The sequence below is a fragment of the Fringilla coelebs genome (assembly GCF_963513975.1).
Source record: "Fringilla coelebs genome assembly, chromosome: 13".
NCBI lineage: Eukaryota > Metazoa > Chordata > Aves > Passeriformes > Fringillidae > Fringilla > Fringilla coelebs.
The window spans coordinates 17,873,855-17,891,944 of record NC_140039.1 but is presented as its reverse complement, the minus strand read 5'-3'; the positions used below and the strand labels follow the sequence as shown (position 1 = coordinate 17,891,944).

General features: G+C 42.3%; 1 protein-coding gene across 5 annotated transcripts in view; it reads right to left on the bottom strand.

The window, feature by feature from the left end:
• Positions 1-18,090, bottom strand: part of MITF (melanocyte inducing transcription factor) — a 99,400-nt gene that overhangs the window by 29,542 nt on the left and 51,768 nt on the right. For all 5 annotated transcript variants that reach the window (XM_084214744.1, XM_084214747.1, XM_084214748.1 and 2 more), the window contains one exon: positions 14,440-14,686. In XM_084214744.1, the coding sequence (XP_084070870.1) occupies positions 14,440-14,686 (247 nt within the window). The remainder of the gene's footprint in view (positions 1-14,439; positions 14,687-18,090) is intronic.

The following is an 18,090-nucleotide window of genomic DNA, read 5'->3' as shown; positions in this document are numbered from 1 at the left end:
GTGGAGTAGCATGACACCGCCCTGGAGGAGAATTAACCCAGGGGGCCAAAATGATGCCACACAGAGCACTCAAACTGAAAGCCACACTGTCAGGGTTACTTTTGAATGATGGTGGCTTGGCTCTTCCTTGGGATTGGAGTGCTTAAGTCCAACACTTCCATTAAGCAACATCACATCTTTTCTTTCCTGACATGTCACTCACAAAGTAGATGCCAGAGCAGATACCATAGCAGCCACAAGAGATTAAGAGTAACAAGAGTAAGAAATTAAATAGGCTTATTTCACTCTTCATTTTAAACCCAGAAACCACAATGGAATTCAGTGTTTTAGTTATCTCTTAGCACCATAATAATTCTGTAACAGAAAGACATAATTAGGACAAATGGGCATTAAGCTGCATGACCTTGCCTCTGCACCCCACGATCTTATTCCCGCAACAGTCAGACAGTAGCTATCGTCTGGCTCCCAAAGAAACAAGAGTAACATGGGCTCATTTATTAAAAAAGGATGCCAACAATCCAGCCCTTTAAGATCTCAAGCTTTACATGCATGGAGCCATGACATCACAATCTATTTTATACCTACAAAAACAAGATAGATACATCCCCTTGACCGATTTTTTTAACCTTCCCCACACCTGCGCCTCCATGTCTTCCTTGAGATGAGCTGTTGAAAATCTTCCTCCTCATGTTATTTCACATATGGCAGGCAAATAATTATTTACCCTGCGAAATGAGAAGCTGCTGTCCATATAAATGACCCTCAATGAGGCCAAAGGATGGGGTGCTGGCAGGACCATCAACTGAAGGAGTGACATCTTGGACAAAACCCCAGTCAGCTGTCAGGAGCCCTGTTTATACTGCAGTTGAAATAAAGAACTGCACTCAGGTTCCTTACATCAACAGATGTTGCACAAGCATGTTCCTTATCACAAAAATTTTAGGACTGAAAACAGGTTATATAAAGAGATAGTCTGAAATTCTGCCATGGTGTTTTTCCAACATATGCACAAACCTGTCAGAGCAGCATTTGCAGCATGTGAGCAAATATAAAACCTCCAGCTTGCAAGGGACTACAAGCTCTCAATTCTCTCCTGTGTGAAATCCTGTCAAGGTAAGGGTTAGGGCTCTTTCTGCAGGACTGGAAACACATTTTATTACATGACACCAGAAAAATTTCATCTTTCCAAACATCTTACAGAAAACTCTTTTTAATGATTTCATCTGAACTTCAAAAAGCACAAGCCATCGACTCACCAGGGGAGGCACATTCACAAAACACAAAGAAGAGTGTGTGTTATCATTCCAGTTCTCCAAAGGTTAGCTACAAATATGAAGCACCAAGAAATTCAGAAGCAATAGTTTGTCAGAAGATCAAAATGTCTTTTGAGAAAGAAATTCAGGGCCTGCAGGCTTGGTCTCAGAAGAATCCTATTTTAAACCGCACTTGACCTGCACTAACGTAACCCTTGAAGTGCTATTGCAAGAACAGCTTGATGTTCACAAGGGGAAACAGGCAGAGTGTCTTTCACTAAAATTGTATTTATGCAAAAAACTGTGCATCTCCTTTTAACGCTGGAAAATACAAACATGACATGTGCTTCACAATATACCTCAGGTCACTGATTGACAACACACACGAGGTTGTGGCTGCTCAAGAAACTGTATGGGAACATTACACAATTCAAGGCAACCAGATGCTAGGGATGTAATTAGAGACTAGATGGAGATTAACTAGATCTTAACTCAAGACTTCCCCACCTCCTTCGCCCTTTTTTAAACCTCAAGTATAAACCCATTTCAGTATAACACTACGGGATGGAACAAATTGTTTTTGATTTGCTTTAAAAATACAAATGAGCTCACACTGTGGAGTTTATTTTAAATGAAGTTTGAACAGATGAAAAATGAAAGTTAAGGATATTTTAACATCTGCTGGAGCCAAGGAGATGCCAGTACATCCACCATAGCCAACAATGTGGTCTGAGATGTGGGACCCACAGGTGAATGGTTCAGAACACTATGATGTGTTTCAAGCCACTGGTGTCAGACCAGCTCTAGCCTGCTCTCTCAGACTGAACTCCCAAGAGTGGCTGCATAACATGAGATCTCCTGATTTAATTTCCTCTGAGAAGAGGAATCTAATTAATACTCATCAACAGCACTGGACAAAAATAAACTAATATGTAATACTTGGGGTACAACTGGGAATTTACTTCAAGACTCTGTTGCTGCTCCACACTAAAGGCAGAGTCAGCCCCAGATGGTGCCAGGGCTGATGTCCAACTGCTTGTTCCTGCCCTGTCACAGCAGCTCTCTGTGACACAGGTACAGATGTCTGCAGACTACACCAACAACCCAGGTAATCAAAACCACTAAAGTGATTTTTAAACAGTCACCTTTCCATGGCAGCAGGGTTGGACTAGATGATGTTTAAGGTTCCTTCCAACCCAAATCATTCCAGGATTCCATGACTGAGTACCAGCCAAAGCTGCTCCTGATTTACCCCACCAAGCTGCCTATTGATTATGTACAGCTGGCAGCAATAGCTATCTGGGCATGTTTTCTGGAATTGCAGCTACCAGAGAAGGAAATGCAAAGTTGAACAGTGTTCCTCTAACAGTTATCTGTCACTGTTCCCTGGCTCCAGGAGCAATCAGCACATTCCTCACTCAGCACCCAAGGAGGAGCATCCAGACTGTGCTGAGATCATGAAGAGCCATCGAGACCCAACTCAGGTCTCGCAGCCTTTAACCAAAGCAGATAAATAGAATGAATACATTTCCTTGGGGAAGGTGCAAGTTCAGAGAAAAGGGTTTTCTAAGGATAATCTTGCAGAAGCCCTGGCTGGAAGCTTTCTCCTCATGTCTTAGATCAAACAGTGCAGGGAAAGGCAGAAGGCAATTTGGAACAGTGACCCATGGAGGAAGTGGCACTTTGCACAGAGCAACCACTACTTGCATAAGCAGCACTCCAGAGCAGAAGGAATCACTCCTTCCCTCAAAAGGCCAGTGTGCAAAAAGGATAAACTCTTTTGAAAAGCCAAAGAAGCATGATTAAATAGTATTTTTCCTTTTACACAGCAAACCATAGAGGGCTGAAGCCTTAAGGAATATATGAACTTTCATGTGAATGGAGCCCATTAAGTGCCCTGAAATGAATGGTGCCTGTGGTCCAGAATTCATTTCCTTCTGGAAAGCAAAGAGCACAGAAGGCTTACGATTGCTGCACACAACTGCTGACTCATTCAAGGTCATTTTATCCCCTCCCTAAACAAACTGTTTCTTTGAGACACAGGTATTTCAGCAAAGTATGGTTTTGGTGGCAGTCAGGAAGCAGAATTATGTGTAACAAAAAATGCTTTCAGACAGCTCAATGGACAAGTTTTCAATCAGTAACTTTTGATACTAAAGATTGCCACGATTTTTTAAACAGAAGTTTCACTTCTCAGAATTTTCTGTTTAACAAGACAAAAATGAACTTAAAAGCACTATTGTAATTAATTTTAAAGCAGCTTCTGAAATGTTAACATTGTTCAACAGAACAGCCCTAATTTGCATAAGGCTGTAGCAGAAATAACAGCAGGTCTTTCCCCCCAGTAAAAGCAAGCTGTCTCCCCAAAAGCAGGTTTATCACTTAGGTGCTATCAGGACAGAGATGCTGGTTAAGGGCAATGGCACTCTGGATCACTGATACTAGTAAACTGGAATAAGTTCAACTGACAATATTACTCCAGGGCTGCCCAAATCCACAAAAAAAAAAAAAAAAAAAAAAAAAAAAAAAAAAAAAAAAAGAAATACACACACCTCTAGAAAAAAACACAAGCAGAGAAGCTCAGTCTGAGGAAGTCAGAAGTTAACATAAAGTTTAGTGTGTTGCCTGCAGATCCTTGGCACGAGTTTTATGAAGACCTGAGAGAGGCAGACAGGCTATTTGCTACACCTCAGCCTTCAAATGTCTCCAGGGAAGGGACTAATTTCTAAGAAGAGGACTGATATTGTCCTCTGACAGAACAGAAAGATTTAATTCACAGCCAGCCATTATGTCCACAAGCAAAATTTAGTTTTGGTTTCAACCAGGAACTTCTGGGTGACTTTTAGGAAGCCAGCCTGAAATACAAGCTTTGATTCACCTTGCTTAACTTCCAAGCTTCCTCTGAGATCAAAGGACTGGTTTGGACTGTGGGTCAGGATAACTTCAGGTGCCTGGCTGCTGCTGGTGCCCTGAGCTCACAGTGCTGCTGGACATTCTGGATCCATGGCACAGGCATGGCCTGTGATGCTCCCTGGTGAGCAGATCTGCCCCCCTCTGCACTCAGAAGGAGAGGATGGACACACAGACAGATACAAGGAGCACATTGTTCCCAGGCAGAAAACCAGCTCTTTGAAACTTTGGTTTCTTTAGACACGCAAGACACGCTCCTGCTGATGTCAGAGTGTCCATGGAGGACAGGACACGGATTCCAGCCAGGTCAGTGACAAAAACATGGCCAGAAGCCAGGGATGCACAGAGGAGGGGTGCCCAAAAACAGCTGATGCCTTCTGTGCTCTGCAAGCCACATTTATTCAGCAACACACTAATATTTGTTACAGTTTCCACAATGGCAATAAATTTTGCTCCAAATGATTTTTCTTTCACTAGCTGACATTTTTTACAAAAACCAGGATTTCTGTCACAAAGCAGGAAGGGGGTAGAATTTAACACAGAACAATTGCGTCTTACATAGCTTTGAGGATTGGGAATGTTCAATAGAAAACATAGTCTTTTAACCTTTTTTCATGTTCTAGTCTTACCTGCTGAAAAAGTTTATTACTTCTGCTGGACACCAGTAGCAGTTTTATTTAAAAACAGGCAGCCTGCCTTAGTTTTTGAATGTAGTAACTATCACATACAGCATTTTACCTGGTTACTGGCTTAAAGGCACTTCTGGGAAAATAAAATACAACAAAACAACCCAACAACATGGTTAATAGAATGTGTCAAAACAGGCTTAACAGCTAAGTATTAGCCCTCATCAGTGAAGGGAATAGTTTATAATGATGAATTCCCTGGCAGCTGAGAGCTTTCCCAAGGAACAGAGTCCTGGAAACCGTAATGCCATCTGCTGAGATATTATGGAAGTGCAGCACTATGAATTACTGTTTAATTACTGTAACGCTGCTGTGGAAGTGCTGCTGCTGGGGATCAACTCAAAAACAATCTGTTTGCACCACAGAACTTACACAAGAATTTTCAAACTGACTGATATTCAACTACTGATATTCAGTAAGTCTTGGACACAAAGTCACAAAGGTCCATAATAAATATTGTTCCAGTATGTTATAATAATGTGATGCGTAAAACCCAAACTATTAATTTGGCATGGACATTCTAACTTTACAAAAACTGGTATTAGAGTTTTGTTTGTTGGGGGTTATTTTGGTTAAAAGATACTCGATTTTCTGTTCCACATCATTAGAAGCTGGAAAAAACAAACCTAGCTTAAAATCTATTTAAACTATCAGAGTTTGTTAACAGGCCTCAATATAATAAATAAGTAGGTAACTGGCATCCAGTGGCAGAACTTCCAGTGACAACCTGCAGGGTTGAGCTCTTACCCCAACACTCCAGAGGCCTCTGCAACTGTTTGCAGGAGCAAGTTATTTTTATCATTGGTGACAAAAGAATCACTGGCAGAGTTATATTTCCACAGAGACCATCACATTTAATTTCTTTTTTTATTTGTTAATCTGCCAGGCATATAAAAGCAGACATGTAGTTTTGCTGGGTCACAAAAGCACCTATGGAACACAACATCCCCCAGAATAAGCGCTACCCCAGGGGATAGGAAAGAGATGGATGGAAGATGAGCAGGAGGATATTCTTTCTTATTTGCACTGAAACACTACATCCAGTTCTGCTCCAAATGATACTGAGACGTTCCACGCTCAGAAAGTCTTACAGAGGATTTCATCAGCAGAAGGCCAGCACTGCCAGCTTTTCCTCTAGCCCACAACATTTTCAGAGGTGTTGCAACCTAAGACTGACATTAATTACCAAAGGAAGATTTACAGTAAGTTCATTCTTTAATTCAGGCAGACTGACCCAACCTGGTCAGATGCCCTGGCCAGCAACTGTTGCTGTAACAAACTCCAAGTGGACACTGAAATGCTCTCCCAGACAGTGCAAAGGCAGCAGGGCTGAGCCAGTGTTAGCCTGACCCTCTCATTTAACTTCCAAGTAATGCTATTTCCATCCATAAAGAAAACGAGAGACTGGTGCATGGTTTCCCAAGCAAATACAAACTAGATGAGTTCTGTCCTCAGCTGGGGGAAAATTTCCACTACAAGCACTACAGGGTTAATAAAACGGATCCTTTTGCTCAAAGAACAAGGCACTTAGCTGGCACTCACTTCTGAGAGATAAGGAGTTAAAACAGTTGCCCATTTCCTCAACTGGTCAACTACTACTATTGTAAAGTCCTTATTCAGCTGAATTCCATCAGGCCATGCTTTCTTAACACAATCTGACACGTACCTTTTCAAGATCTTGGATTTTTTTCCCCTCTTCTCTGCCTCTCAGCAGTAGACACCAGGAATAAATACACCCAAAAAGCCAAATGGTAATCCAAACAAAGTAATATTTAATTATCAAGTTGGGGAGACTGATGACCAGACAGAGCAATTTCTTTTTTATAAAAAAACAAAACAAAACACACTTGCCAGGTCCTTTGCAGACAACACAATACTGGGTTTTGTTTCAAGTTCATAACTTGGCTCTTAAAGTAGTTGATAATGAACCAGCAGGCATTATTTTAAATCAACCAGTTTTATTAAATGAGCCAGAAGGGAAAGAGGCAGGGCTAATTACCAACATTCCTTGATGAATTACCTAGCGGTGTGTGGTAAATCTCCAGGCGTCTTTGTCTTTATCCCCAAATTTATCCCTTACTTATTTCTCAAGAGGTTAAAGGACAGGGGGCTAATTAAGGAACCAATCCAATGACAGACAGAATCATTCAAGGTAAGGCTGGTTTTCACTCTTTCAAGCTTTTGCATCTCTGCCTGGTACTTCTTAATCTAATTTAAAAAAAAAAATTACTGCTGGGGAGAGGGAGGAAAAGTACTAATCTTGTCACGGTCAGGCAGGTTGAAATTGCCATGCAGTGCTGGGCAAAATGCTACATATTTGTAATTTAGCCAATAAGAAATTCCTTAAGCCTCTCCTGAATGGCAGGAATGCCTCCAGCTTGTCACTTTGAATTCATTCACTACACAGGTTCAGCATCTCGGAGAATAATGCTGCCAAACCAGCTGAAGAACTGAAATATTTGTGAGTATACCTAATACCCAACGATTACTGTAAGCAGATCTGAGTTTTCACATTTAAAATTTAACGCCTATCAAAGGTGTCAGCAGAGGCCCCCCCGGATCTCCCCCCAGCACTGTGTGTGGCTCTGGGCATTATTTTCTGCTAAATTAAGCCATGGCTTCAGCAAACACAACTGCAGTGACCAGCACTCACCCTCCTCTTACAGCCTTGGCTCCAGGAGTAAGGTGGTTATTAAATTCATGTTGCCTGACAAAGGACTTGGTACAAGCTGCTAAAACCTGTTAGCTGGGGGCTCTGGAGCCTCATCAATGCTCTTAATACCCACAACTATGGGCACCTACAAATCTTAATCTGCACAAGATTAACTCATCTTCTGCAGGTCCAAAACAGCCACTGACACGTGGTGAACCACCATTTTCCCAAGGTCTGGTAACTCAGCCAGCAGATAATATGTCTAGACCATAAAAAAAAAAAAAAAAAAAAGAGTGCTTTGAAGCTGTAACAGACCGAACTTAGCAAGCTCTTCTTAATTTTGTGGATGTTCCCCTGCCAGTAGGAAGACAGCAAATCCTCGAGACCACCAACTAGGATATAAACCAGCAAGGAGCAATCAGAGCTTTGACCACCTATCTGCATCATTTTGTCTGAGTATATCCTGATATCCTCTGCGGCAAATAAGTTATTTCAAACTTCCAGGCAACTATTGTGAACTTGAGAGGCAATAGCTCTGTGATGAGGAGCAGTTTCTCACCTATTTCCCCACTCTGCTCACATAATTTCCCCAAGAAATCCTCTCAACCCCAGCAGCAGCACAGTTTGTCCCACAACTTTGGGAGCTGCATTTTTGTGCCACAGTGACCACAGCTGAAGAAACAAGATGGAAAGATGAGACTTCTTCATCAGCAACAACCATTTCACTCAAGAGCCAAGCAACACATGTGTTTGCATGCATAGGAAAGGGACATTTGGGACGAAGGGTGAGAGCAGTGTTTTGCACTAGCAGTCAACCATCAGGTACTTGTACACAGAAGTATGTTGCCCCCTCGAATTCCATGCATTTTTAATGTCTAATACCCTGGGTGTTAAGCAAGAGTTTACATTTTACCTCTATTACTGATGCAGACCTCAAGCACCAGTGCTTGTTTTAAAATAGCTTTTAACTCACTGAGCAAGCAAAAGATTTAAAGCCTGAGAGATACTTTTACTTACATGAAGGCTGAAGAGGCAAGGCAGACTTTAGTGGTTCTGTAGTTAAATGCAAGTTCTTCTTTGCTGATGACTTAAGGTATGTCACCAAGTATAAGTAACCTTAGTTTAAATGTTTTATCTGCAGCTCACCAAGACTCAGTCTGGCAAATCACTTGTCTAAGTTTTTGATTGCAAATACACACCAGGCTTACCTAACACACCAGCACACACTACTATCCACCATTGTCAGGTGAGATTAAATTAACTTTCAATCAGATAAGCATGTCCACAAACACACATTTGCTGGGGCAGGCACTACCACACGTTTATCTTGCCATCCCATTGTTCTGTTCTTCAGAACTGTGAGATAAGTCCTCCACACAATGAAGTCTGATGGTAATTATTACACCAAGAACACCACTGCCAGCTGCTGGGCCTTCCCTGCCAGGCAGAGCTTCCACAGGTCACTCTCTGGAAAAAGCACCTTGGAAAAAGAATAGGAGGAGGTATTTTTTTAATACATGTCCCATAGTCATTAACATCAAATGGAAGAAATGCTTGGCATTTCAAAAATGAAGAAATACAGGGTTTCTGATGCAGAGATTATTGTGGTGGCACATTTAAAGTCTGAATGAGTAACAACACGAGGGTGAAGGGGAAAGGCAAGGCTGGCTGCCTGCACTCCTGTCCACTCAGAAAAAGTGGGAACAGGAAAAGACGAGCACAAACTGCAGCAATGGGATGGCACTGAGCAGAAGACAACCACACCCACTCCAGTACCAGCAGGGATCAGCCCACAGTACTGCCATGAGGTGGGCAAAGATGTTGGAATAATTAAGAGAGGGAAGCCAGTACACAGGATCTGGTTCTAGGCTTTGAAAAGGTTTCACCTTGCTTAGGACAAGAAAGAAAGGCCATGATGAAATTCTGGCACCAAAAGGTGAATTAACATCTACCATGAAGAGACAAACCCAGGCAGTTTAGCAGGGGGAATCCAAGTTGAGGGCTTTAGTGGCCGACAAATTTTTTGAATATTTAGTGTATTATAAGCATTGTTGTATGGAGATAGACAATTAAAATGCCTTAATGACAAACATTAAAAATTAGCTTCTGGCCTATGCTCCCATACATATGTTTTAGATATAAATATATATATATAAAATATATACTTGGGTATATTTTGGGGTGAGCTGCCCTATTAGCAAGGGCTAGCAGTATATGCACAAGTAGAGATTTTTGTCCAAAAAGCAGAGACCTCAACATGTAGATCCCCACACAAGGAGGACCACATTCTCCAGATCCCCTGGAGCAAGGGAACTGTTTTCTTATTCTCCAAAAAAAAAGCTAAAAGGGGATGAAATGGACCTGCTACATCATCTGCTGGTGAGGAGAGCTGCTTTTATCTTATTACCTGCAAAGCATTTATGCAGCTCTCCAAAGTTATCTGTACTACTACAGGTTCCCACTGCAGCCTGGAGGCTGATCTTGGCAGTAGTAGCAAGCATCTCCCATCTGTGCCAAAGTAAAGTTACATTCTTCAAACCCCAAAGGCAGACAAAGAAGGAAGAAGAGGTATGAGAAGTCCAGCAGATTTCTGTCATGCTATGTGCTTGGTGTGACAACACTCAGGAGAGGAAGGGGATGTGCAGCAACCTCATCCCTGGGAGCATTTGCATCCAGCAGCAGGGACAGGGACTCAGAGCACATCCAGTTTAGGTTCCATCAACCCATGACCTGGTGCATCACATCAGAAACATGACAGCAAGTGTCACATCCACGCACCGAGAAATGCCAACAAGTAACATGGAGGGCCAGAGGGAAGAAATGTTCACCCTTCACTTTCCACCTTCCATCTGCTTAGTGAGACATGCAGAGGGCTGGGTGTCAGCTGCCCACCAGAAATGTTTTCAATCCTGCAAGAACTGGTAATATTTTCAGTGGAACTGATTTGCAATTCTGTGGGCCGGTGCTGGCCCTGAGCTGCCTGTGCTGCCTCCTGAGGATGCTCCTGTGCTGCTGCCCACATGGAGGACACACACCAGCCTGGGCTGCCTCCTGAGGATGCTCCTGTGCTGCTGCCCCCATGGAGGACACACACCAGCCTGTGCTGCCTCCTGAGGATGCTCCTGTGCTGCTGCCCCCATGGAGGACACACACCAGCCACAGTTCCTGCAGTGCCACACTGGCTTTGGGCAGGCAGGTTCAAAGGATTTAGGGGATTGTGTCATACTTCTTCTATACAGTAAGCCTGATCCAGAAACCAGGCAAAGCAATACAAGTCACACAGCACAGCAACAATTCAGTTTTAAGATGAACTCTTTGCAAAGATGCTAATCCTTTTAAATATAAATAAATAAATACATAAGGAATGGGTCCCATAAGGTCCTTATGGGATCCCATAGGTCCTTATGGGATCCCATCCTTAATGGGATTTACTAGGGCTTGAAACTACCCCAATAAACTTTTTTTATATTATATTCCTGTTTCCAAGGCAGAGAAAGAAGGTGAATTACAGCAGAAGCAAAGAATTCCTGGTGACATCTCTCTGTAGTGTTGGAGATGGATGAGAAGGTGCTCGAAGACAAACCAGCCCATGAGGCCAATTCCAGCTCTGCAGAAGCATAGCCACAAACTGGAACAAATCTTCCTTTTGTTATTAGAGTTGAAGAGATACTGTTCCAAAAGCATCAAACCTACTCCCAGTCCATCTCTTAATTAGGCCGCACAAAGCAATGCAAAATTTGAATTCCAGCAGGTCATCTCCTACCTTGCCAAGCTACATTACTTGGCAGAGGAGTGATGCAATGAGAAGTCATTACTCAAGAAAATGAAATCCAATTTATTCACATGGCCTTGAGCATAAAATGTTATGCAATTTGGAGATGCCTATGCAACGTGACATAGATTAGTACATATTTCTCTTTCTGTATTGTTTCTAAATGGACATCTTGAAAACAAATATAAAATCCAAGCTCATTAACACCTCTGGCTTCTTTTTAAACCAGTCATTCTGAATTACCATCCTCAGATATGCAAGTATTATTCTCCTTCTCACACTGTGAGATATGGGTGAAAGGGCAAGTCACACAACATAATTAAAACCACTAAACACTGACCGATTCAACAGGCTTAGAGTGGGATTTTTTGATGCAAAAGTACCAAAACAAATAAACAAAGAAGCAAACAAACACAACAACAAAAGTAGCTGTTAGATTTGGTGTTGCTTGTGAAGTAACACTGAAAAAGATCACTTTTAAGTAAAGTTGCCTTGCAGGTTAACCTTCCTGAAAGTGTAAAAAATCCCCTTTTTGCCTATCCCATTTTTTAATGTCACTTAAATCCAGACCATATGGATAGTAAAGTTAGCAACTTAGCTCCCTATTTATCTATTAAAATTTCTGTACAGCTCATATGGAAAATTTGTCTACAGCTAAAAAACAACTGAAGTGTAAAAAGCAGCTGCAGGGAAATGATGTCACTGCAGCCAGAGCTGGCTGTCAGCACACTGGCACCAGGAAGATCCTGAGTTATTGTTAATCTCAGCTTTTGAGCCAAATATCCTATTTGAAAAAACAAAATAAAACCCCAAAACAATCCCCCCCAAAACAACAAAGAAAACTATATGAATCTTTCGCCAAATCTTACTCTCACTGAAGCGTCAGTGGTAATTTTCAGGAAGATCATGACTTCAAACCTGGCATTTTGTACTAATTTTTGTTTTGTACAGAACTGGCCCACTGTTCTGAGTAAGGATAAAAGGGTGAATCTTTCACTGCTTTCCTCCACCAAAAACACAAGCAGCAGAGCTATGCAAAGCAGCTTTGCTGTTTTCATCAGTTTTGAAGTTTTTCTCTCCTCTCACAGGCAGAGTCCCAGAGGACTTGGTTTTGCTAATTTTGTCTGTTACTTATGGAAATGTAGGTGATAAGAAGAAATACATCACTTTGGTCCAGCAGGTTGCTCATATTTCCACAACTATCACCTTCAAAATGGAATTCCATTGCCAAAAGGTACCTGTTGCCAGTAACTATTTTTATTTGACAAGCTGCTTAAGGACACATTCTCCTAATTTTTTATTCTACAGAGTCACGCACTCTTATTTGGGCTAAAGACAAGTGGAGGAGAAGTGTCCTACCTCTTTCCAGGAGATCCTTCCCCATCAGAGGGAAATGGGGGACAAGTACCTTTTTTGGAATCCTAAGGGACAAGGGGTCAGGTTCAAGTCCTGTGGGTGAAGTTTCCTAGCAATGCTCCAGCAGGTTACAGCTTTGCACACAGATCCTGTGACAAGCCAGGTTTCAGGAACGCCATTTGCATCACCTTTTGGCTGCAGAGATTTACTGAAGTCTGTCCTCAGAAATCAAGGGCTGCCTACCCTCCTCTCCCACAGAAAGAGGCATTTGCAAAATGAACAATAATGAGAACAGCTAATGCTTCTTCAAGATGTTATACTCCTTCCTTATCAGTAAAATATCATCAAAAAGTAAACACTTTCCTACAAGTTTTCACAGTACTTAAAAAATACCCTAAAACTCATATTGTAAGAGATTAAGATGAAAGGATGTAAAAAATGTAATATATGCTTATTTAGCTAGGTGCATCACAAAAAAACCCCAATTTCATAGCACCTACACATCTGCTGGATCTGAATTATAACTACAGCCATAACCTGGAAACAATCTGAAGAAATTGTTATACACAAACATCGTGAGTAATACACAAACATTAGACAAAACAATTCTTCCCAGACAATTTCAGACTCCTTACTACAGACATATTCTCACATGTTCAAAGAATACTATATTTAATTTTTAATGGAAATGTGTGTGTATGGAGAAAGAGAATTCAAAATTCAACTGCTGCCTTTTTGCTTCTAGATCACATACTGGACTATGACTCTACTATACCAAATCAAGTGTTAGTTTTAGTGCTGACAACACAACACCATAATACAGATGCAATAAATAAAATTATCCTATATTTTCCCCATAAACCTGTCACACAGAGCCCTTCAAAATCCTGAGCTAGCAAGTCTATTTTAAAACTGAATTTCTGACTGCATATCACTGGTATACAACAGCAACAAGCACAACATGAGCGGTTTGTCACCAAGCTCAGCTAACTTATGTGGTAAGAATATGCTCACTGACTAAACAACAAACTGTAATTAAAAGATCCAGCAATAATGCAGAGCAAACTCTACAAAACTGGTGAAAATCATATTTTCGTGAAATATGTCAGCAAACTTCTCCAAAACATTTGACATTGTTTTACTCACACATTTCACGGTGCTTCAGCTTGCTTGAATTTAAGCAGTGCGTGAAATTATCTCTTTTCTTATAGCTGTGCACGTTTTTCCCTGAGTAATTAGCAAGCTACATCCCCTTTGACACAGGGACACTAACAAGCTCCTACAGTTTCCAGTGGGACAAGGAATCCAAAGCTACTAATAGCAAACAAGTCATTTAAACAAAAAAAGGATTACAAAGACTCGTTGCAAGTAGCTGGAAACTCACCCATATTTCAGATTAAGGCTTTCTGAGGAGTTCTTTTGTAAAGAGTTTTGACTCCATCTTACAAAACTATTTCAATGTTTTCCTTTAAAAACCAAAATACTGATTTGTTATCTACTAATAATTTCTTCGTATTGAAAGTAATTAAGTACTAGAAAGATGGAGAAGCGTTTTCCAAAGGGAAAATGATGGAAAACTTAGTTTTGTTACAAAACCCCCCTCCGGAGATCCCAAAGTTGAAAGAAAACAAAAGTTATACAAACTTTTTAAAAAAGTTTTTCCATTCTTTGCTACCAGGCCAACAAAACAAGCTGCAAACTAAGCCAGAGCCAGCTTATTTGCAAAACTTGGTTGCCGAAAACACCTAGAACCACGTCCCTGTTAAACAAAGCGGGTTTTGAGGAGCTCCTGAGCGGAAAGGTGCGTACCTTGAGGACCTCCATGGGCACCTGGGTGGCAGGGGGCAGGCTGGTGGGGACGCTGACGTTGATGGCAGGTGTCTGGCTCACGGGCACTCGCTGCTGCATGAACTGGGCTGCCTGCTGCTTCTGCTGCTGCTCCCGACGCTCCTGCTCCTGCATCTGCTCACGCATGAGCTGCTGTCGGAGCAGGATTCGTGAGGTCATGCTGGAGGAGCTTAAGGGAGGCTTGGAAGCGCCAGGATGCTCGGAATTGCTGTGGGAAGACCAGAGAAAGACAGCTCAGCTTCCACCAAGCGGGATGGCAGCTCTGGAGGCCAGGGCTGTTGGAGTTACAGGGGAACGTGGGGCGCGATGGGTGAGGATCCGCGGCTCCGCGCGAGGGGAATTTGGAGCTGACCGACTGCAGGTACTCGGCGGCCACCTTAGGCTGCCTTAACCTGACTGCAGCCAAACCATTGCCCAAACGCCAACATCCAGCTGTAAAGAGCCATTTGCTCTTTCAAATTTTATAGCAACTGCCCACGAGAAAAACAAATGCTTTTATAGACAGTAGTCGGCACATTTATTCCTTTTTTCTTAATAATAAAGAGCTGAAGCAAGTCTAATCATTGGTATGGATAATACCCCAGTCCAATGATCTAGCTCAAAGTAAAGTAAATTTACCTCTCCCATGAAAACATGACAAAACATAGTTCACTTATTGCCTGCATAATACTACCTCAGGCTAGTCACTGCTGGTAGTGACTTTTCAGACTTAGAAAACAGACCTCTAAAAAAAAATCCAACTTCCACCCCAGGCCCACCAGCATCTTCTAAGCACCATCAGATACAAAAAACGGGCAAAATAAACAACAGTAACAGCTTTATTCCAGTCATATTTTACAAAGAGGCTGGCTCAACCCAGCACGCAGCACAGCTTCACCATCTAAGAGATATTTCTAAACCATTGGCAAGCAGAACATGGGACAGACCACAGGACTTCACCATGGACTGCAGGGACATTTTCTAGAGCAACTCATCCTTTTTTTAGCCTGCAAAACCAAAATCCATGGGCCATGCCTTGGCAAGCCAGCAGTAACCCTCCTGGCTCTAAGGAGGAAGCTGCTCTTGAAACCCCCACCTCTGGCTCCAGCACTGATACCTGTGGGATGCTGGCAGGACATGCAAGTCTGGGAGCCAGCATCCCTTCCAGGTCTTGCTGCTTGTGCTGTGACAGCCTGAGCCAGCACTGCTGGAAGTTTTCTGGCTTTGTTTAGGACTGATGTTGAACACAGTTCAGGGGAGAAACAAAAAAAAATAAGAACCCACGCTTACTGCCCCAAGAGATCAAACTCTGCTCTTCCAGAGCACACATTTTGGGGGCAGGGAGGCCGGGGACCATCTTGCTATTTAAGACCTGTCATGTTGAAACATTCACAGAGACACTGATCCTTTTGATAAAACCAGAGAAAACCTTTGTGGTGAAACTAATGCAGCTGCAGAATAATCGTACTAATTAGCTGCTCAAGACAAGTCATTGACTGTGATACTTGTAAAAAACACTCCCTTTTCAATTAAGGGTGAAGCATTCTCACATCTAAATCCAGCAGCTTGTTTTCTGGCTGCACATCTGAACCACTTTCACATTTCTAAACCGAAGTAACGCTTTATTTCCATGACCAAGATAGTTATAGATGAGTGGTCTCCCAATTGTTTTGATTATACATTCCTACCAGGAATGTCTGAACATGCATCCTCAAAATGTTTACTTATTTATTTATGAACTATATACTTGTATTGCTGAAGTGCTCATATTTTCTTTCTGCCCACTAACAACACTGTGCATCCCACCTCAGAGACCACTGTAATACATGAAGGAAAAAAAGCCACCCAAATGCTGCATTCAGGGAAGGATTCATTCTCCTCATGTTGGAAAAAGGCCAATTTTGTACCACACTTGTCAGCATTCTCATTTGTGTGCTACTGGCAATTTTTACAGATACCTAATGTTGCAAAATTGGTAACCCAGCAGTTCCTCCCACTTTCTTTCATTTTGAACTGTTTCTCCGCCTACCAAAGCCAAGTGTGCTGGAAACCATCTCAGAAGAACCTTTCCATACACAAAAATGTTGGGGAAAGAGAGGAAGCAGGAGGGAGAAATTATTTCCACAACATTTCAAACAGCTCCTTCCAGGGACCTCATCTTGCTCACACAATTATTTTACCTACTTGCACCAAGTGTCCTTCCAGCTTCCAGCAGTTGATTCAGGGCTTTACTGTTGATCAAAAACTGTAAACAAGAGCTTCAAGTATTGTGTCTTTTAACGAGACAACAGTCTCAGAAAATGCTGTTCTGCCAAATTCTTCTCCAAAGGGCGAAGATGCTCCCAGGCTTTATTTCTACTGCAATCCTGCTCAGTATTTTACATGGCAAAGAGGCAGACGAGCCCTGAACGCAGAGTGTGGACAGCCATGTGCTGCCAGACTGCAGCTACTGCCACAGCATCATGGAATTGTTTAGGTTGGAAGAGATGTCCAGGACCATCAGGTCCAACAATTAACCCAGCACCGCCAAGCCCACCACTCAACCACGTCCCCAAGTGCCACATCTACGTGTCTTTTAAATAACTCCAGCAATGGTGACTCAACCATCTCCCTGACAGGCTGTTCCAGCGCCTGGCAACTCTTTCAGTGAAGAAATTCTTTGTAATGTTCAATCTATACTTCCTCTGGCATAACTTGGGGCCATCTCCTCTTATCTTACCCATTACTAACTGGGAAAGGGAAATGGGCACCCAACCATCACACCATCAGTGCAGGTGAGTTCAAATAATGCTTGTTCTGGGATAAAAGTTGCTGCACAACACCTGCCTGCCCAACCAGATATTTCTGTCACAAGCACTGGGAAGGAACATGGACAGATTTCCTGTTATTTATTCCCAGGTTCTGCAAAGCTCCTCCTGTGTGCATGACAGTCTCCCCACACCAGCATTCCTTCCACCCACCATGAGTAGCACTGATCAAACATGGAAAACACTTTGAAACTTGGGTACCTCTTCCTCTAAGTCTGTCCCATGCACCACAAGGTCATTCTCCATCCAGCTCCCCCCTGAACCATGTCTGCTCATCTCAAGCACAGAATAGAAGGAACAGATGGTTTGGGTTCCATGACCGTGTACGTCCACAGAGCAAACAGGAGGGTTGTCAGAAAGTCACTTTTCCAACCAAGGAAGCAATTAAAAACTTGTCATTTCTAAAGCTTCATCCAGAGAGTTTTGAAAATGGTCATTTTTAAAGCTTCTTGACCCTTACATGCTGGTGCACAGGCAGACGTCCCGTGACCATGCTTGGTGCCGTGTACCACAGAACAATCCAGAGTGGACATGTGGATCCAAAACTCCCCTACATGAACTGATTCACCCCCAGATTACGTGGAGCCAGGAGCGGAGCCCACACACAGCTAATACACGATGCAATTCAGATACTTCCTGCAAACAGTTTATGGAAACCATCTAATTGCAATAAATGAAACCGACTCATCCTTTTAATTGACACATGATTAAACCAGTTATCCATTAGCACTCTAATAAGCACAGTGCAATACAGACTGGGAGTTATTAGTTATGTGTCATGAGCCAATCCAATTAATCATGAAGTGATAAAGCTTTATTAAATAGT